The sequence below is a fragment of the Lepidochelys kempii genome, chromosome 26, assembly GCF_965140285.1.
Source record: "Lepidochelys kempii isolate rLepKem1 chromosome 26, rLepKem1.hap1, whole genome shotgun sequence".
In the NCBI taxonomy this organism is placed as follows: Eukaryota; Metazoa; Chordata; order Testudines; family Cheloniidae; genus Lepidochelys; species Lepidochelys kempii.
This window is the reverse complement of record NC_136405.1, coordinates 1,980,114-2,001,874: the sequence shown is the minus strand read 5'-3', so window position 1 is coordinate 2,001,874 and position 21,761 is coordinate 1,980,114. Positions and strand designations below refer to the sequence as shown.

The following is a 21,761-nucleotide window of genomic DNA, read 5'->3' as shown; positions in this document are numbered from 1 at the left end:
TCCCTTTTTTAATAACTAGACATACACTGATTGGTTTTACTACTCAATTATTTTTTTTAGACACGCTGACTGATCAGGACCAGAATCCTCAACATCCTTTAAAATTAAATAAATAAATATGTTATGTTTTCCTTTCTACACTCAAAGAACATATTTTAACACAATATTCTTTTCAACGTCAAAAGGTTTGCTTTTTTAGATTTTTTTTTTCTCCCCTTAAGAAAGCCAAGACATTTCTGCTTTCCAACAGTAAGAGCTGCTGAAGCACATTCAAGGGTAAGGTAAGGTAAGAAAAGGACAAGAACAGAAACACCCCCCTCCCCCCCCAAAAAAACGGACACCACTGACTGCTTCTGCTTGCCAAGATTAGATGGTCCCTTTCCCAGTTCCAACAAGGCAGCGCTGATGATGAAGACTGAATGTGTCATAGCAGTCTCTTCAAGTTCATCATCTATTTGCCATTTGTTGTTTGTTTTTTTTAACAACTTTATTCCTTTGCTTCTTCTCCAGGGTTCTGTGGTTGCAATTTGCATTTTATCTTGCTCCAATACTCTGGTGCCACAGGAGATTTGGGGTTATGTTCAGAGCAGCAGAGACGGCCATCCAATGCTGATGCCACTAAGGCTCCCTTCTCATGATCTTTACAGAACGAACGAGGGCAAAACTCGCAGAATGAAATTGCAGGATTGCTACAGATGTCACACTGGTGCCATGGACATTCCCACTTTCCTGGAGATGGAAGAAGAGAGGGAGAGAAAGGAAAGAGACAGGAAGTTGAAGTTAGTCTTTATCTGGGGTAGATATTGGAATTGATCTTTATCATTCCATGTAGTACAGAGTCATTCAACTCTATGCATAAAAGATACTTCCCAAAAGCCAGCTTTTATTGAAGTTCCTGCATCTGTCTTTTTCACAAGGATTGAACTGGAAGCAGTTGTTATTGACAAATTTATATTTTTGAGCTTCAGGTTGACTGTAAGCAAAACATTACTGCACTGTAGAGCCAAATGTAACCAGATTCACCTCCCTTGGCACCAGAACACATTGTGTAGTTGCAAGATAGAGAGTTGGCGTCTATGCACGTCTGACTTGTGAAATTCACTGTCTTCTGGGTCTGAACATAGTAATTATTTGGATACACTGAAATGGGTATCCTAAATCAATCTTTATAACAGAATCACACTGCACTATATTGTGAAAAACAAAGAATGGCTGAGTTATGAGTCATCAATGAGAAGGTGGCTCAGGCAAGAGTGGGATCGGGCAATGCCATATTTAAGCACAACAGAGACCATCACAAAAACTTGCAGGCATGCATTAGCATAACCACATGCCAAACTGTCAGGTTGTAAAATTAGACTGAGCATGTCAAAAAGGAAAGTTAACAGCTTCTCCTTTCCCTCACACTGAAATCATGCTATATTCCTTTAAGCTGGGTTGCTGTAGAGAAAACAGGAAGCACTCTCCTTCTTCGGGACATAACGCGCTGCATCCACAGCATACCCAGACTCTTAGTCCAGAGAGTAAGAACAGCACCAAGCCAGAACTCCAGATCTCTAGCATGGTTGTGTCTGCTTCCACCAGGCCAGGTAAAAAACAAAATTTACTTCTCGAAGTCATTCACCAGTGTTTTCTTGCTGATCAAATGTAATAATTTATGTCTGTAGTAAAGAAAATTTGGAAGGAAGCTTTCTGTACTTCCATATATTGCTGTCCTGAAAAGGCACATCTCAGACTGAACTCCATTCATACCACAAAATCTTCCACTTAATTCAGTCATGGATTAATGTGAGCCTCCAGTTAATTTGATCGAGGCCTCTAGAAACAGATAGTTTAAAACCAGGATAAAGTGTTTTTGTTTTGTTTTTAACCACAATTTGCTATTGCTAGTTATCGCTGGATAATTTGAACCTAGGCTACAAAGAGCTCCCTTTTTTAATTAATAAGGAAAAAGACAAAAATAAAAAGAGAGACCCAAAGAAAACCCCCATGATTAGAAGATAAGAGATTTAGAAAGACTGTTACAAATTTAAGCACTAGCATGTGCTGTGCATAGCTTGTGTCATAAGCATTACCACGTGATATGAACTTGGGAGCCATATGAGACCAAGACTGACTAATTATTCCAATCAAAATAAAATAAGTAAATATGATCCAAACAGGAGAAAGACTCTGCAATGAAGTCACAGCTTTATCACTGTTTGCTGTGATCTATGTCTCCACACAGATCTTTCTTTAGAAATATTGCTACCTAAGGAGATTTCTCAATACAGAAGAGCACTGCAAAAGCAAACCTGTCATATTTACAGTAGGTGGACATCACAGTTCGGATTAAGCTACAACTTTATATGCAGCATGATATCCTTGAAGCAAGCAAAGAATCTGGTGGCCATGGGAAAGCACTTACCAAACGGTGGTTGAGTCAGGTTAAGGCATAGGAGGTGGTATGCTTTGGGGCAGTCCTTTTTGTCACACATGACTAGTTCTCCTCCATCTCCACACTGGAAACAGTTGTCCTCATGCATCTGCTTCTGCTCTGTTTTTATTTTTCGTTTCTTCTGCTTTAGCTTGGCATTCTTTGCCTTCTCTTCATTCGCTGTTGCAAACGCCGTCTGGCAATCAGAAGCAAAAAAGTTACTGCATTAACAATTTTAGTCAATAAGTAAGAGTCACTTTAAAAAGCCATATGTCCCCCAAAAGTCAACTGTGGGTTATTATTTCTGCAAAGCATGCTCAACGAAGTTTAGTGTACCCAGTGACTCCCATCTCCATCTCTCCTGCCGCACACAGGTTTGAAACAAGTTAGAATGTTGCCAGATTACTATTAGTGATCAGATTACATACTGTAATATGATGGTAATATCCAAAGGCCCACGGATGATTGGTCCCTATTGCAGTAGGATTTGTATTCACACAGAGAGACAGTCCCTTCCTCAGAGAGCTTATGCATAATAGCTTCGTGAGCAGAGACTTCAGTCACTTCTCTGCCCCTACAGAGATAATACTTCATAAGAAGCTGACTAAGGTCAGCACTCTGGGCTGGGACCAGAACGAAGCATAACAGCAAAACAAGTTTCCAGATCCTCAAATGTGCAGGGGAATTTCACAATGCTTTCCATATAGGAACGGCAAAAACAGAAGTAAAACATGTGACAAGATTTATTAAAAAGGAAAAAAAAAAAAAAAGTCAGGTACCCTGAACATGATGGGCCTATTCCATGCCACGTCTCGGTAGCAACCTGGTTGGCTGCTCTCTTCCATCCTAGAGATGGGTACATTTACTGTAGTACAAACTTGTAAAGCCTTTGGGGGAACCTTCAGGGTACTAAACAGATATTACGTGACATGAAACAGATCTCTATTCACTCTCCTCCCAGAAACAGAAATTTCAATACAAGTGCGCTGAGCTCAATTTTTATTTCTGTACCACTAACCTTCGGCCGTACTCCTAGGAAGCCACTGCAGTTTTCTGCTCCACAATGGCATTCAGTCCTACCATTGCCCAGACAGTCCAAATTATAATTAAATGTCAACTCCATCCCTGAAATTTAAAGAAAAACTATTCACACACATAAGACATGGGGGAGAAACACACAAGTGGCAATTCAGCTTTAGCATCTTCTCCCTTCATATTACCACCACTATTTTTAAAAGGGCATAGTTACAAGATCACAATATTTATAACTTCATCCAAAATATTGAGATGAAACATAGTCATGAAGCAACAACTAGAGAAGTTGTAAATAGCAAGGCAGAACAAATGATCCAGAATCCATGTTCTGAGGACAACAACTCAGTTTTGTTCTGTTCTAAAAACCAAATGATGATTCAACAACCAATAATTTTGTGGTTGTAGAACTTTAAGTCTTATGAGCCTGGTTACAAACACAGCATTGAAATAATGTCTTTTTAAACACTCTTTTCTAGGTAGAATACACTCACATAGAAGCCCCAAATATTTTTTTTCCTATACTGATTGTGTCCATTTTCCCATTTGGATAAACACTAATTACTGTTCTTTAGTTTTTCTGAAAAGGGACAAAGCGTCCTTCCTCTGCTTTGTTTATACAGTGCCAGCATAGCTTTGGACCAGACAGGAGCACTACACCCTGTTTTTCTACACATCATAGAGAAACACTGGCTACTCTATCATTTTAATCTGTTTAAAGTGGTAGATTGGTTACAAAATGTTTAGCATCTGGAGGCTGTTCCAGATCTGATGTTAGGGAAAGGATCTGAAACTGGGGGTCTATGCAGACATGGCAAAAAGAGTTAACATTGAATTTCTGTGTTTTCAAGCGTTAGGCGAAGCCCTTGATATTTTTTGTTTGTTTGTGATAAAGCAAGTTTCATCTTTAATATTCTGCATTTCATTTTAAGTTGCTCCTAATGATACTATGCATACTATGATTTCATTTTAAGTTGCTCCTAATGATACTATGCATATGAAGAGCTAGAACTTCTTAATTGTGCATTTTCTTTGTCCCAATGGGTAACTTAAAGTAATTGTAAATGTCAATGAGACCAAATAACTTCAGAAGGTAAAAAGTGGGTGAGCTGGCAACTGATTTCCATTTTAGGAGAGGAGGGCACATGCAGGATGGAGGCTTCTTTATACCTGCAGGAATATCACAGAGAGCGAAGAGGCCAACTCTAACATCCCCGTTCACCGTCCATTTCTGCGTTTCACAGTTCGGATTACAACTGTGGTTCATAAAACGAGAATAATTCCCTTTCGGACCAGCATCTATTATCCGGTCCTTCAATAAAGAGACAAAAACACAGATTTAGGATCAGACAAACAAAAGTCTTCCTTTGACAAGTCAAGTAGCTATGACTGCAGATAATATATTTAGACAGATACTTGATAAATGAGTTATAATGGATATTGGCTTTTCCTGGAAGTAACTTTTACTTAAAGCTCCTCAGCGCTTATGCAGGGAGAAATGAATGGCTTACGGTATTGCTAATGAGCTCTGGATCCTTCCATGTCTGGTTCAACCCCAATCCTGGTCAACAGAGACCTAAATAAGTTACCCTCCAAATACAACTGTTTGGTGACCGATCAGAAATACGCTGGAATTGCAATGCAATTCTATCAGACAGGTGCCCACATTCCACTCCGACTGACAGTCTTGTTGACAGTATCAGCAGACAAACTATGGGCTGAACAGACCATGGGAATTAATTTTCCCACACCCCACAGAAGCCCCACTAAGTCAAGGCTGAGGCACAATGGTCCATGAAGTACCCGCTGTATGAAATGACGACTTCACTCTCTGGGACCTTCCACATGCACGAAATGCCTTACATTTGAGCTAGAAGTGAAAGAAAAAGTAATTCTTGTGTTTTAAACATGGATCCTGATCCTCCGATCCCAGATCTTAAGGCCTAGTCCCGTAAGCAGCAGTATATTTTACACTGTGGAGATATGGTGCTTTACCTTTGTAACAGTTAACATATAAAAATTGGTTATGCTGTTCTCATGGGCACGTTTGATCCGCAATCGGCATTCTTCTTCATCAATTAATTCACCAACATATTCGTTTACAAATTCACCCTGCAAAGTCAACCAAAGAAACCCATGCTTATTGCCTGCGATCTGTATAGTTAAAAAGAGGGAGGAAGCATAGAAAAATGGGATGGGAAGCCCTGAGGGATCAATTTTGTCCACTGCAAGGCCTAAGTAGGGTGGCTCCTTAGGATAATCCAAGTATTGAGAACTGGTTAAAATAAAGTTCTACACAACAGTGACCAGGGCAGAAAAAATACACATGCACTCAAGGTTTAGATTAGTTACAGAACTGTCCTTCAAAATGGAAGCATCACACCTAGAATTTTTAATAAAGCGGCAATTAAATAGTTATCCCATTTTGAAGGACACATTTGATTAATGAGTTGCATCTTTCTTGGTCGATTGCATATAGCGTGTCCACGGCTCTGCTTGTACTTCTGTCCTTTTTAAAAAAGGATCTGTATGGTCAGGCTATAGAAAATGAGCACACATTTATAACAATATATTCAAACACCCAACACCCAAAGAAAACATCCCTTAGGCACTGTGTACTATTAAGTATAAGGCAAAAGCAAAGCCAGAATTAAGACTGCTTCTCCATGCCCCGGTCCTAGTTACAGCAGCACAGCTACAAGATTCTACATTATTTGGAGGTTCACTGGCAGTATTTTAAGTCACATGCTTTCCTTTTTTTAAAAAAATTTCAGGCTAACATACAGATGCCCACAGAATATCAACCTGACAGGACAACACAACCTACTGTACTGCTAAACATTTTCACTGCATAGCATTTCAACAATTCATTTTAATGGGACTTTTAACAGTCAATAACAAACAAGAAAAGTTTGTGATAAAGTTTTAATGTAGAACAGATATTACAAAACTGGCTTAAATAATTAAACCACTAAAAACAAGTTAAAAGTGAGCCTTCAGGCTGACTGTGTTCCCAGCTTTCACATGATGGACTTTGAAATGGCCAGGAAATGATGATACCTTGATACAAGGGAGTTAACACTTAGCACATTGAGGGTCATTTTATTGTAACAGTCTCAACAGTTCTAATGCTTAAACATTTCCAAAAGTAGCTCTTTGAGATGCTCAAATTTAAGGGTCAAACAAGCATCTGAGCAGTTTCAAGGTTTTTTTGTTTTGTTTTTTAAATAAAATAGTACCAACATGTTACAGACTATGTGGTGTCACCAGTCTGACAAAAGACTATGAAAGCTAAGAGCTCTTGTAGCTGGTTGTGGGAATGGCTCCAGAGAGAACAGAATCATGTCCGTCACATTTTGGAGCTTTGAAGGGGAAGAGGCTGTACTGCAGGAGGAGATCATCAGGATAACATTTTCAAAAGCACTTAAGTCATTCCTGGAAATGGGATTTAGACTCCACTGGACACAGACTCCTAAATTACTTGGAGAAATCTGTCATCTCTGAGATGAAATTTTCAAAAGTGCCTCTCTCTCTTTTCCCCACCAAATTCCTTTAAGTTTAGCCTGTGTATTTTGGAACAGATGGTTTAATCAAGTCCCCAAAAGGGGCTTTCTAACGGAGCCACTGACAGAATTTTTAGTACAGCTCCTACAGGACACAAATACATTGTTTCATACTTAGTATGTGACGAAAATTCATAGAAAATCCACCATAAAAATGCTATGAACATTTACCATGTACTTGGTGCAGAAAGGAACTGAAGAGAGTTAAAATGTATTCTCTGTCAATTTACTATGGTTTCCTCTAGTTACTTGTTAGTAAGTTATTTAAGTTCCCATGAGTAGAACTGTCCCAAGTTCAATCAAAGATTTACAGTTTCAGCTGAAGCAGTGGTTACCAACTCACATTTGAAACTGGTTTGTTCAAACACCTCTGATATTGCCACAGGCAAGTGAATACATGACACATCCATTTAGGCCCCACACAACATTTCTCTATGCCAAATTTCTATGTACAGTAAACTAAGTTACTAAACAAAAACAAGGTAGATACCCTAATCAGAACTGACAAAAGCAAAGAATTCACAGTTAAAAATTGCTACTATGCCTTTGCCCAAGTCCATTTCCCTGGGTACTGCAGAGTCATTTCAGACTAGTAGATAATCCTCTACTATCTACGTGTAATATTTAAACAGCATATAACTTAAGGACAATTCAGAATCTTTTTGCTTTTGTCTAACTGTTGAGATTACATTTTGGAGCTAAACACATCATCATCCAACAGCGCACAAATCACATCCAGCTACAATCCAAAACGTCACATCAGAATCCCCAGTCTGGACAGCAGATAGCTTCATTTAACAGAGAATCGCAGTGAAGACCTTACATCGAGTTTAAGTCCACCAGAATTATGGAATGTGCCTTCGCCATGAGAAGTTCTAGGATACCTTCTTTAGCAAGATGTGTGCAAATTTAAAGTGAAGAAAATATGAAGCCAACTGAAAGCAAAATAGTGCTTTGGAGTGAATTCTGAAGATGCAGGTCAAATGATAAAAACAACAACTTGTCCTGAAGTCTTAATTGTCCATTCCATCTGCAGCCAGAGCTGGATCTTCCACTCTTCAGGTGTGCTCAGCCTCCTCCTTGTTCAGAAACAACGAAGCCTGCATGAGTAAGAGCAAAACATACATCTGTCCACCAAATCCAATCCTCTGCCTGGCAAGTTAAAGCAGCCGTGAAATCCAGGCCCATCATCCTCATGCTTGCCTCGAAGTAGAGCAAGACTGCAATCCAGTGTAAGATTTTGTTTTTCCATATCAACTGTTGCACATCCCACCTGAATCCCAGTGGATAATCCCAGACTGGTGTCCCCAGGAATACAGTGTGCAGCGATACAGTGTAAAGGAAAACCAAAATGATCCATTTCCAGTATCTTTATCACTTAGTCAGGAAAGGTACTTTCATCCCCCACCCCACCCATCAGTGCTACCCCACCTGCTACCACTCCTCTAAGGACTCCAATCATCCTAACATTTATGTTAAGTCCTCAGTATTTCCTGAAGCTAATCAGTTCTTGGTGCTTTCAGTTATAACAACTGCACCATGTCCATCAACAGAAATCTCTGTATCTTCATTATTCTTCTCTGCCTTCTTGAACTTTAAACAAGAACTTAAGCGTGTTGTCCAATGTTGCCTGATCACCACAAGCCTTTTATTATTCCCCTCCGAGTTCTTCTGAAATAAATCCAGTCTGTAGAGTTGAGTGTCAAGGAGGCTATGTCAGCTCCCTGGTGACCAGACGTTTGTAAAAGCAATGTTGCATCCCCGCCCACTCCCAATCCAGACAATCTGCTACTGGGAACTGCAGAGTGATCATGTTATCATGTAAGAGTTTAAAAGAAAAGGCAAAAGAAAGTACAGAAAGCTACCTTGACGTAACCCCTCGGAAAGAGGCTCACCACCTTAGGTTGCCCCATCTCCCATCCTTTGAGTTATTTCATATCATGAAGTGTGATTAATTTCATTTGCTGTGTTAACTCTGGGGTTGAGGGAAAGAGAAAATAATGGAGGTGTGTTTTATTTTTTATTCCCATCCCTCTAAGACTTTAGCATCTTCAATAGCCAGGCTTGGTCAAAAGAGCATCTGAAACCATCTTAAAAACTATTTTTTCCCCTCTCCCTCCATGCTCCGAAGTCAATATGAGAACTTATGTACATCACTACCTTCTAGAAGAAGTACTGATAGTCCTCATCTCCTGCCCATCACCAATGAAATTTATAGTAAGTTGAATCTGACCCTTACTCTATAAGAAAGCATTGTAACTGAAAAAAACACCTCTGCCAGATGTCTCATATTCCATGAAGTTGGATTTATTATCATTTCCTCCACTTGAGGAAGTTTCATGCCTTGTAAATTTAAAGGAACAATTGTGTATAGGACGAATTCACTTGAAAGTATTAACTTTTAGATACATTTTCTTTCAAGGTACAAACAATAAAAGAGTAGCAGCACTCTCCTCAAACACACTCTTTAATGGCTAGCTCAGTATTTGTCCTAAATTCTACCTTTTTAATGTTCCTTTTTGTCCTGAGCCCCCAGCCACGTCGATCGGTTTTTATGATTTCAGCATCTGGATAGAGTCTTTTGGTGAAGCGCTGGTTCTGACAGCGCTCTCCCGCTGGGCACACTTGGGGATGACACTCATACTGTAGCATCCTGTTCAGACACTCTGACTCTAGGCCACAGGGGTTCTCATCAGATGGCTTGCAATTACAGCGAGGGATTTCTGACAAATCAGCAACTTGAATCTGAACTTTCCCTATTACCTTGTTGGACTGTGGAACAAAACAAAACAAAAACAAAAAAAGACACAAGGGATACATTTTGATTTATGGCTACACACACAGAATTTAGATTAGAACCACTTAAATCAAGGCCCACTACTGTCAAGGTATTTCAAAATGTAGGCAAAAATAACAGCTATTACACACAGCTACTAACATCAGAGGCAGTTGTATTTTTTTCTATTCCTCTCTAAAAGGAAGTGTGTCAACTCAGAAAAGGTAACGAGGCAAAAATACTTCTCTGCAATCTAGGACTTTCAGAGGTTGCATCTGGCACTGCTTCACCACTAACAATCAAGCATATCAGGTGTTCAGAGAAACCAGCAATGAGGTGTGTAGCACAGAACGTGGGACAGGACTGTTTCAGGCTTTATGATACGTGTATTAGTATGACAACTCTTAAGGCATACAAAAATGTAAACTATTATAAAGTACAATGAAATAGATAAGTGCACAACCTGGGGTACTGTGCCCCCAAGGTTGCTGGCAAAAAAAATCTAGACCGTCTTTTTAGTATCCAGATTTCGAAATTAAGTTCTCACACTAATAGTTTGTTATTTTTCAATGCTAATATAATTTCTTAATGGTAAGTAAGCCCCAAGATTCATCTGAGATGGGTGGGACCCACTTGCAATTATCGAAGTCCTTTGTCTTCAGTACAATTGACCTTAAACTCAAAGTCCCTTTTACTGATGCTTACACCTTCCTTATAACTATGAAAGGGCCTATGGTACTAAACAAGGCAGGCCAGAAGAGAACTTTGAAGGATGGCAGACTGATTATCTGAATTTTCTTCTAAGCCACAATTTGCTTCCCTGTTTATAGCTCATTCACACAAAGGAGAGGACTCACTTTAATATGTTTGTAAGGTGGGGGTTTTCTTGAATTCCTTTCAATCTCTAGTGCTTCTTTGCTTTCTCTTTGTGCTTTCAGTTCCTGGAAGCGTTTTGCAGCTTCTTCAAGTGCTGTGCAAGGGAGTCCAAAATGGGGAGGAATTAGTATTGGCTGCTGCTGCTGAGAAACATTTTTGAAAAGCTAGGAATTAGAAATCTACAAAGAACAAGCTAATAATGAAATGTTACACTACAGCATGAATGAGTTTTAAACCAAGTGGTTTTCAGTAGATATTTAAACACTATGGGGTGGCCCTCTACATCATAGCCCAGGTTCCACCTCATAACATCTTTAAGTAAGTGGGGAAGAACTGGGGTTGCCTACCAACAGCACAGAGGGAGGAAGTTAGACGCTAATAATATTTAGCCTCTATCCAATGGCACTATACAGAGTTTGCAGCTTAACACAGACACAGAACACTAGCCACATAATTCCCATGCAAGTTAAGTGACGATGTAGAAACAAACATGTGGAAGTTTTGTTATAAACCACGATAAACTTTGTTGAATTTTACCTTTCTTGAAGGTCTTGTTAATACTAGTTTGCCCCTCAGCAAAGCTTTTATCTCCTTCAACATAAGGGAAAACTCTGCCCTGGTGTACCCAATAGTAGTCATGTGAACCGAAGAAAAATACTGGGAAGTCCCCGATATCATGTTTGAGGCCCTGTATGTTGAGAGGCACCGACCTGGGATTGCAGATCTCAGCTGGCCACCACCTGAAAATCAGAAAAGGGTAAACCTTAAACTCTATGAAACAAAGGCCAATTGCTCGGCTTCTCAGTCTGGGAATTCCAAACTACATTTAGTCCCTAAGATATGTGACTGCAGTGCGTCCTATCCCATTCTCCTTACAAAAGCAAAACTGCCTTTGATTTTACTTGGGAAGCGCCACAAAAAGATGTACATTTTTAAAGTTCTCATGCTCCCAATCCAGGGTACGGCTTTAGGCCTTGTGTAGTATATGCATTTTGGGACTAGCTATCCGAAGAGAGAATCTTTAACACAACTGTCCAGCTGTACTTTACAATATTTTTACTAAAAAACAAATCATTGATAAGGCGATTTTAAAAATATAATTTGAACAGTTACAATCAAACCAAAATTTCAATGCTTGCCAAACATTCAACTTGTTTAGATCCACTGTTTAATGAAAGATTTTTAAAGTTTTTTTTTTTAAACGAGGTTTTACAAATCTTGTCAAGAACAAACATTGTCATTTCATTTTTCCCCATGGAAACTTTTTTTTTAAAAGGTGGGGGGGGGGAGGGGAAGAGAGTTAATCCTCTTGCAGTACTGGAAATCCAATCAGCAGCATTCTGCTAATGTATAAGAACCAGAAAGTAAACTGGCCAGCATCATTTCACTGCCCAAGTGAGCAGAGTGAAAGCAGTAAACAGCACTAGTGATGAAAAAGTAATTTGTATTTTTAAAATTCTGTTTAAATATCAGGCATTCCCTTTCACAGACTCAAAATTAGACAAACAACATGAAAACTCCAGAACATAACAAAAGAACGGCCATACTGGGTCAGACCAGTGTCCTATCTAGCCCAGTGTCCTGTCTTCTGACGATGGCCAGTGCCAGATACTTCAGAAAGAACGCAGAACAGGGCAATTATCGAGTGACCCATCCCATCATCCATTCCCAGCTTCTGGCAGTTAGAGGTTTAGGGACACCCAGAGCAGGGGGCTGCATCCCTGACCACCTTGGATAATAGCCATTGATGGACCTATCCTTCATGAACTTATCTAATTCTTTTTTTAACTCAGTTATACTTTTGGCCTTCACAACATCCCCTGGCAATGAGTTCCACAGGTTGACTGTGCATTAGGTGAAGAAGTAGTTCTTTATGACTGTTTTTTAACTTGCTGCCTATTAGTTTTGTTGGGTGACCCCTGGCTCTTGTGTTACATGAAGGGGTAGATAGCACTTCCTTATTCACATTCTCCACACCAATCATGATTTTATCAACCTCCATCCTATCCCTCCTTAGTAGTCTCTTTTCTAAGTTGAACAGTCCCAGGCTTTTTACTCTCTCCTCATATGGAATCTGTTCCAGACCCCTGATCATTTTTGTTTTCCTTCTCTGTACCTTTTTTCCATTCTAATAAATATTTTCCGAGATGGAGTGACCAAAGCGACACACTGTATTCAACACGTAGACATACCATGGACTGATATAGCGGCATTATGATATTTTCTGTGTTATCTACCTCTGTCCTAATGGTTCCTAACATTGTTCGCGTTTTTGACTGCTGCTGCACATTGAGCAGATGTTTTCAGAGAATATCCATGGTGACTCCAAGATCTCTTTCTGGAGTGGTAACAGCTACTTTAGACCCAAATATTTTGTATATATACCATGAACCAAATAAAAGGACAGTTGTCTCTGGCTATGTTCACTGAACTGCCTAGGCTACAATTAACTAATACTATTTGTAATGTGATTTGACAATTTCAAGTAAATGGAGTTAGAAACCAAATATGAAGCTATGGGCCAATAGTGGGACCAATTCTGAATATTTTCACAAAGCAATTCAACCTGGAAGAAAATATAAACACTGTAAAAACAAAAAAACCTCAAAAAAACTACTTTTAGTCTCATTTTCTTATGCTCCATTTGTCCACTGAAGCCAAGGTTTAATTACAAGATCATATTTAAATAACCAATTACATGGACGCATTTCTAGTTTTAAGTTTATCCTGCTGAACATATGTAGCCAGCCTAGGCTAAAATACTAATGTGTTGAACTTAAAGGTAACTAGGCAAGATAAGACTCCACACTGTTTAAAAATAAATTATTATATCCAGGTATTTAATGTGTACGTCAGCAACCTGAAGCAGATATTCCAACATTTTCAACCTCTGAGGAACTTGGACCCATTTTGGGTTGATTCTAAGGAGAGCCAGAACTGGACATCTGTCATATGACAATATGTCTACAAGATCTCAGATAGGGAAGGGGGTTCGTAAATTCAGCTATTATTGGAAAGATAGCCCTATGCTCTCAGCAACTGTAGCAAGAGACAGGCCTTTAATTGACTGTACAGTAGTTAGTCTTTGACATATTTCACTGATTTGTAACAATTCCCTGGCAGTTTTGTTGTACTTGTGAAAGTCTGGAAATAGAAATTAAAAGCAAGTTTGTCCCTTGCAATAAAAAATGGGATTCTAAAAGAATCCTCCATGGACAACTTGAAACTGCAGTGCCAAAGGCTGTCTAATGTACTTGTTCTTTGGTCAGTGTTCTATAGCCAGATCTACGTAAGAGGCCAAAAGCCACAGAGGCAGCAAAAAGTGTATCTAAGATGAAAACCCCTAGCAACCTCCCTGCCCTTCCTGGTCTTGGGAACTAGAGGACTTTTTATCACCTCCACCAATGTCTATTAGACTTGCAGCATTTTACTGATCACATTTATTCGGAGGCACAGGTAGGGACTTGCAAGAGAGGATCGACAACTGTCTGCATTCCTGCAGAGGCCTTTTATGAATGATCTCTAAAAATAAATGCAAACTAGGAAGTTTTGATGCCCTGGGTATTTCCTGATCTTCCCCATCAGCAGGACACATTTAGGGAACCCACAGACAGAGCTTGAGTAAGTATTCACCTTAATGCCTAAAAATAAATGAGTAGAATTTAATTAAAAAGCCATACAACATCTGACACCATGTTAAATACAGTGTGTACTTTTGGCTCTTGTTTATTAACACTGGGCTGCTCTGGTTGTTTACCTGCGTAGCTGCAGGATATAGTAAAAAAAACAAAAACTTAAAATAGTTTCCAGTTGTATTCAGTGAACTTGCCTGTAATTTCCAAGCTTGACCCAAACGATCTGCTTGTAACGTAGTTTCTTGCCAGCTTTACAGTCATTGCAATTCCAACATCCTTCTGGCATCTCCATGTTGAGACATTCAGGGTGGAAGGAAGCTGGACAGGACTCGCAGCACAATAACTTCCCACCTTTAAACAAAAACTCACTCATTTTACAGAAATAGGGGTTTGGGGCTTGTGAGAGGTTTTTTTTGTTTGTTTTTTTTTAAATATTTAATTAAATGCATTAAACTTGGATTTGCCTCACACGAAACATATGGCAAAAGGAAGGGATCAAGTCAAAGTTACAATGCTGGATTAAAAATAAGTATTTTTCGTATTGTATATATATATATGTCTCTTCTCTTTATGTGAAATCGTAATTCCTGACTGCATCATAAATTGGAACAAGAAAGGCAATCAATTTTTAAAAATTAAGTTAAATTGGGCAAGTTGGCATTACATCAGATCCCCCTAAGAGAAACCATCTTGAAAACTGTATGGTTTTTGTTTTTTTTAATCCAGACAGTCTGGCAGTGGCCAACACCTTTTCTTGACAATTAGACAAATTTTGCACTTTTTTGGAATACTTTTTAAACCAACACTGTCATGACTAAATCCCTTAGCAATCAGTTAGTGTGCATAAAAATCAGCCTATAGGTTGATCAATGTTTTTCTGCTTTCAAAGTTACAAGAGAAAAAAATATTAGAATTGTAATTATAAATCTGTGCATACCCTTCAAAATGAAGGTTTACCAGTGTGAGCACTATAAATTTACTTATATAATGCAGAATGAGATATTACAGAAAGATTTCCCCCTCCCCCAGAGTTCCCTTTGAACACAAAGGGAATCTGATCTCAGAATATGGTAAACATTACCTTTTTAAAAAAAATTTAGACAAAAAAGGTTCTTTTTTGGTTGGCTTGTTTTCTAGCAGATGTGTTTATTATTGTGGGCACTCACGGCACATCTAAACCATTGGCAATACACAAAGAAGCTCATACAATAAACACATTTGCTACAATCTAGATAGAAATGTAATGAACTTTTTAGTCCCAGGGTAAAAAGACTGGGAGAGATTTAAAACAGCATTTTAAGCAATTATCGTATCTGAAGTTTGAATTTTTATTTTCAAATGTTCATCAGAAAATCTTGTCCACCTATAGACTTTCAAAACTGTCATTGATTTGATTGTAATATATTGCAAAAAGCATTCCTTAAACAATCAGTGACAAAATCACTTACTATATTTCCTCTGCTAAAAATGTAAAAAAATCCAAACATTTGGACTTTCCTGAGCTCCCCCCCGATGATCAAGCATTCATTTTTAACAAATTTTTGTAAGTGTTGTTTCAGAGGAAATACAGACCCAGCATAAATTACTGAAACAATATCCAACATGGTAAAATGCCAAAGAGATGCGAAAACCAAACAAAAATCAAAACCAAAACTCTCAGAGCTAAGCAAGAAAACTTTGCTCTTAGGATGCATTAGTAAGATATTGCTCAAGCTAAGCATACAGAGGGCTCAAAATAATTTTTGTGGTCAGAAGTTACACAAAATAAAAGCTATCTACATCTAGCAATGATCTAATTTTAAAATGACTGACTGGGCACAATTTCTGAACACCCTTTGGGAAATCAAATTTTTGTGGGGATAGAATCTTACAGACACACATAGCTGAATCTGTTTCCATAAATTCCTTTTAAAGCAATAGCATTACCGGCGTAAAGCAATCATTTTTTATTCCTGAAAACGCTTCTGTCCTAATACTATTGTAACTGCCCACCTGCCTGCCTTTCTTGACAGGGCAGAATCCCTGTTTGCTCGAGACGCAGCATCTTCTGCCACTGCAATAAGAAGCATTGTTCCAGGAAGTGAGCAGTCAGTCACATGAGGAGAGAAAGGAGCATCAGTCGGCCTGCACTAACAGAAATGAATACAAGGCCCCTGGATTGTAACAAAAATGCACAGGGAAAAAGCCCTCTGCCTTCCTAAGTCTTCAGTCTTCTTCTGGAATGCCAATATACCAACAAACATTCAAACGGATAAATTCTCTATTCTGACTGTTGCAGGCTCTAAGCAGGCTCCAAAATAGACTTCCTCAGATAAGCAATTTAAGAAGTTTTAAAAAAGTCATTGAGCTGGCACTAAACTGCAACAATACTAAACTTTATTCACCACCCCTTAGTGTTATATTTAGATTATTCCAATTTTATGGAGACTACCTAATGGCAGATACATGACTTAACCTTTTGTGGAGAGGGAGAATTTAGTGATATTAATTATTTTAAGCCCTTTTATTATAATAAATATTTTGCCAACAACATGAACACACACTCACAATAATCAATGAGTGAAATTTACTAAAAGCAACAGGTGGTGCTTGACGAGCAAACATTTTTTGTTTGATTTAAAAAAAAAGAGAAAAGAAAAAACAGGAAAAGCGAAAGTAAACTGAAGAGAAAGAAACTATTTGGTTACCTTTCTCACATTTCTTTTTGGAAGCTGACGAAGGAGGAGGAATCATAGGTAATTTCATCAACTCAGCACGATTTGATTCATTCAGTAGGTAGTGGGACTTATAGGCATATGAACTGAACAGGGGGTCTGAATGATCCTGCACTACCAGCCCTATATGAAACAAACAGAAAGAGATGAGTTGCAATGAAACTACCCATGATTCCATAAAGGAGAAAATAAAATAAATCAAATCAACACCTATTATGCATATATATGTTAAGTTTGAAAGAAAAGATAATATGAAGAAAAAGAAAAGTGTGACAGAAAAGGTTTCTATATCTACTAAAGGAAGAGGTTATGTGTCAGACAGACTGAATCTGAGTGTAAAGAAAACTGAAGAGTAAATAAAAACCATTTCTAAATGAAATTTTATTTGTGCAGTAGTTTTAACTTGCACACTTAAAAAAAAAAAAAAAAAAAAGCACCAGAAAAGTACCTGCTGCCAATTCCCTATGAGCCATCCTGCCCCGAAAAGAAAACAGCCAGCCAAATTACAAAATAGCGTGACTATATCACTGCATCAGAAACAGTACTGGCAGTAAGGGCTATAAACTGGAGAAATACAGATGGTATATGCAAGTCCCCATATGTTCCATGATTCCACAGCCATGGAACTCAACGCTTGCCACAGAGTTGGGCTCCAGGATCTCACCTTTAAATTTTTTTTAAAAATTTACATAGTCTTTCTTGCCCTTACAGTTGGAGAAAACCCCAAAAGATGTGTGCCAAATGTGAGCCAACAAACAGCGAGTCTGCAGAGCACCCAAAACAACAGCTGTGAGGTGTGACTTGCCCTACTTATTTCAAGAAAAGCTCCATGGACTCTGCATTTCCACGGCTATGGAATTTTGCCACTGTCTATCACTTGACGTTTTGTTTTCTGTCTCCCTGCATTTGCCCCTGCTCTCCAACAGCACAGCAGTTAAGGCCCTAGGAAGATGAAGTGCTGAAGCCAGCTACAAGTTCCTCCCTTCCGGGGAAGGAGATTCTGAACTGGGCTGCCTAGACAACACTGCAGGAGCTGATGCAAGGGGAATGGAGCCACCAGGATAGCATAGCAAAAAAAAAAAACAAACACAAAAAAAACTACCCCTCATTCTCAAAAATAATCAACAAATTTTAAGTTTATTGAGTATTTCCACTATGAGCCATAGAAGTGCTTGTGTGGGGCAGAGGGAATTGGGAATAAAGGGTATTTCCATGGTGATAAAACAGACTAATACAGCTGTCTCATTTGGTCCCACTGTTGAGGAGTACAACAGGCCCTGGCTACATGTAGCTACTAGGTAAGTTTTTGATATATTCTGCTAGTGTTTTGATACCTACGTTTTACCACTTTCTAAGACTGCATTGGGTCTAAATACACAACTCTCTCTTCCTAATACTATTTAGCATGTTAAGTGATAGGTAGCACTGTTTGCACGTGCAACAACAGAACATTTGGAGGACATTTAATTTCTGATTTCTTCCTTACAAGGGATTCTCGCAGTGCACCCGCCACCACCCAGAGAATTTCACCAGTTCCTCACTCCATGCCACCATCCTGATCAAAGGTAATTTGAGGGAACTCCATTTTGAGCCAGCAATACTGCTGAATGGGTTGATGAAGGTGCACCTTGCACCTCAATCTTTCCACTGGCAGAGCACAATGCTTCCCAATGTCAGCTATCCTGGACAAAAACAAATCTATATCAAATATTCTCCAAGAGTTGCTATATCCCTACCAAAATACAAAAGGGTTTCATTTAGTGACCAGTTATTTTGTATCTTTTTAAACTTCAATAGACATAGTGAGTACACAGGCATGCCAATGTATTTTAATTTCCATCTGAATGGTGCTGAAAGATTACTTCTATTACTATTAGGAGGTGCACCCTTGTGTTCAGTTCAGGTTCCAGTTACAGGACTTGTAAGTAGTTCAATTCAGATACATAAATTAGATGTGAAACATATATAAATCACTGTCGAAACAAACTGGTGACAGAAAAAAACACTTTCTGTAACTTACGTAACTTACTTTAGAAAGTAGCAGAAGTGCCATATCTGCAACTCCATTCTCTGGTGCAATCACAATACGAGTAAGAAGAAACCTCTTTTCATGCTACTAGGCAACCAATATTCAGATTTGGAAGCCTAGCACCAAATTCTGGTTTCAGTTGTGCATGTCTCCCACTGACTCTTGATGCCAAATACATGCACAAAACTTCCCACCTGTAGGGAACTTACCTAATAGACCCAGTGACTGTCTTTATTTTGTATTTGTATAGTGCCGAGCACATGGTCAGCATGTTAAAAAATAATCCCGGAGAGCTTCATTTTCATAAACAGAGATGAATACATTTCTGACGAAGTTTTATAGGTTTATAAAGAGGTGGGAGGGGAGGTGTAGAACACAAGAGCAGAGATTGACTTCTGAAAGCTGAGTGTATTCCAGATACGTTGTGGTCCTTCACAGAAACAAATACCGCATGCTACTGGATAGCTAATTATCCTGGTATTGTAACTTTAAAATGCTGTTTGGTATATTGTAATATTACAAACAAACTACAGCTGCTCTAGAAATGTTAGAGTTCCTGCATTCTGGAAGCCTATCATGGAATTAAACTCAGATCTCATTACAACCACAGCCTTTAATAAATGGAGACTGCCAATATTCTAAACTCACTCATGTAAGTAAACTTGTTCCAAGCAATAGATATAGCCCTATGACCTGCCCCATCATTGAAAAAGCAACAACAACAGTAGTAGGTGAAGAGGCAGTGTCCCAGAGTATGGAATCCCTCATGTAAGTCTGTATAGTGTCAGGCTGAGGCCGCTGCTGGCCCTTTTAAAGAGGGATTTCTAATCTGATCTCTCATCAACCAACCATCAATCAGTCACCAATTCTCAGCTGATTCTTCATGAGTAGGATATAAGCTCCTGCATCTGAGACCAAAGTCAGAGTGTTTCCACACAACTAGCATAAATCTTGAAGCTCTGGACAGTTTTGTTTTACATATCTCTGCTCTGCTTACGGTAGAATCCATTCAAGAGCTTTACTAATTCTATGCTGAAAAGATAGAGAAGACAAGCAATTTTTTCCCCATTTTTTTTTCTGGGCACCTGGACATAATTGTTAACTAGAATATTAATATGAGATGAGTGAGATTTGTTTGACACAGGTGTTCAAACTAATGTTTAAAACAAAGTACCTAACCGAGTGGTTCAGTTCACATATACAAATGGGCTTTGCTAGTTATAATTCAGAGATCTGAAAACAGAATTTTTGTTTTTAGATTGTGCACTTGTACACACGCTAATGAAGTCAGAATCAAAATAAAACTTAAAGTAGGGCAAAACACCTATACAGAAATCTACAACTCAGCAATAAAAGAATAAAGATACATGCAACATCCATAAGTTTGTCTGCATGTGTGTATGGTTACGCAACACCAGCGTGATTCACTTTGCATATTTCCTGTTTAGAAATGCCCCAAAGCACTGAAACAGGCTCATTAAAAGGAAAAGCACTGAACCATGTTGCAAACACTGTTTCACACACTTCGAGAGCCCCTCCCAGGCTCAGCATTCTAAGACTTACTGTTTCCCTCTGAACCTCCGGACGCCATTTCTCTGGAAAAAATTAGATGTATGTAAAAAGGAAAGAACTGTTTTTTACCTTGGAACCTCTGTGACAGCTCCATTTCCTGTACTGTAATTAGAACCAGGAAAAAATCCAACTCTGGGACCCCTCTTTTTTTCCCTTTCTCTAGATCCTCTATCTAGTAATCTGCTCTTGCTCATACAAAACCATCTTTACCACACAAACGAGGCCTCTAATTGCACAGCTGAATACAAACAAGCGGATTCAGGATTCATCATGTATTTACACTCCTTTACTACTGACTGTCAAACAGTTGAAAGACATGTTGCATTCAGTGTGAACTTTTTGCAGTGTTACGTATCACGTGTTTTTACATATTATATATACACACACACACAAAATTACACACAAAAGCTCTATGTTTCTAAATTTCACAGCAAAAAGAACATGGTAGAGATATTTTTGCACTGGGATTTTTGACCAAAGTAAACTAAAGCACTGGAATATTTAGTCCTACCTTCTTACAGAAGTTAAAATAAATAAAGTGACTGACAGACTTCTGGGGTCTTCAAAAAAAACACCAGGGGAAAAAAAAATAGCTGCAGCATATGGAAAACGATATTTTTACTGTAATTAGATTTTAACTGATTTAGGTGGTAATTCCTGTAACATTTTTCTAAAAAAAATATATTTCTCAAATGGGAGCTGGATGTCAAAACAGGCATTTTCTCGCTTATGAGCAAACCCCATCCACCCACTTAAAAGATGCTCCATTATTTTCAATTTATAGAGGGTGAAAGCAACCCCTCTTGCTGAAGCGACAGAGAATCAATGTTTACTGATTTGACTTGCAACTGCTGGAACGGGGGACTCAACGTTCACTTTCTTCTCAAATGGCAGCACACACAGTATGCCTTCTCAGTGCTTCAAAATTGTGTCTGAACACCGAACACACCGAACAAAACTGTATGCGAAAACTCTTGCATGAGAAATAAATTAATATCATGTGTACTATCCCAGCAGTCAAAGAGGAAGCTTTGAAGCGAACAGAGCCCCAAGAGAAAAAAATAATTGTGTAAAATACCCCAGCTTTATCATGTAACTGTAGTAATGACCACACCAGACATATAAACTGAAGGGGGGAAAAAAGTACT

At 38.7% G+C, this 21,761-nt stretch overlaps 1 protein-coding gene across 4 annotated transcripts in view; it reads right to left on the bottom strand.

Moving 5' to 3' along the window:
• Positions 1–18: 18 nt before the first annotated feature.
• The window catches only part of NSD3 (nuclear receptor binding SET domain protein 3), a 57,704-nt gene continuing 35,961 nt past the window's right edge, over positions 19–21,761 (bottom strand). Inside the window, exons 15-24 of one of the 4 annotated variants that reach the window (XM_073325229.2) lie at positions 16,986–17,135; positions 14,493–14,649; positions 11,201–11,403; positions 10,645–10,757; positions 9,514–9,783; positions 5,444–5,560; positions 4,619–4,760; positions 3,435–3,541; positions 2,408–2,612; positions 19–729 (exon numbers count right to left, since the gene is read on the bottom strand). In XM_073325229.2, coding sequence (XP_073181330.1) covers positions 488–729; positions 2,408–2,612; positions 3,435–3,541; positions 4,619–4,760; positions 5,444–5,560; positions 9,514–9,783; positions 10,645–10,757; positions 11,201–11,403; positions 14,493–14,649; positions 16,986–17,135 — 1,706 coding nt within the window. In that variant the 3' untranslated portion in view covers positions 19–487. Of the gene's footprint in view, positions 730–2,407; positions 2,613–3,434; positions 3,542–4,618; positions 4,761–5,443; positions 5,561–6,359; positions 8,112–8,876; positions 8,987–9,513; positions 9,784–10,644; positions 10,758–11,200; positions 11,404–14,492; positions 14,650–16,985; positions 17,136–21,761 lie in introns of those variants that run through there. The other 3 variants (XM_073325230.2, XR_012156311.2, XM_073325231.2) reach the window with 3 other exon arrangements.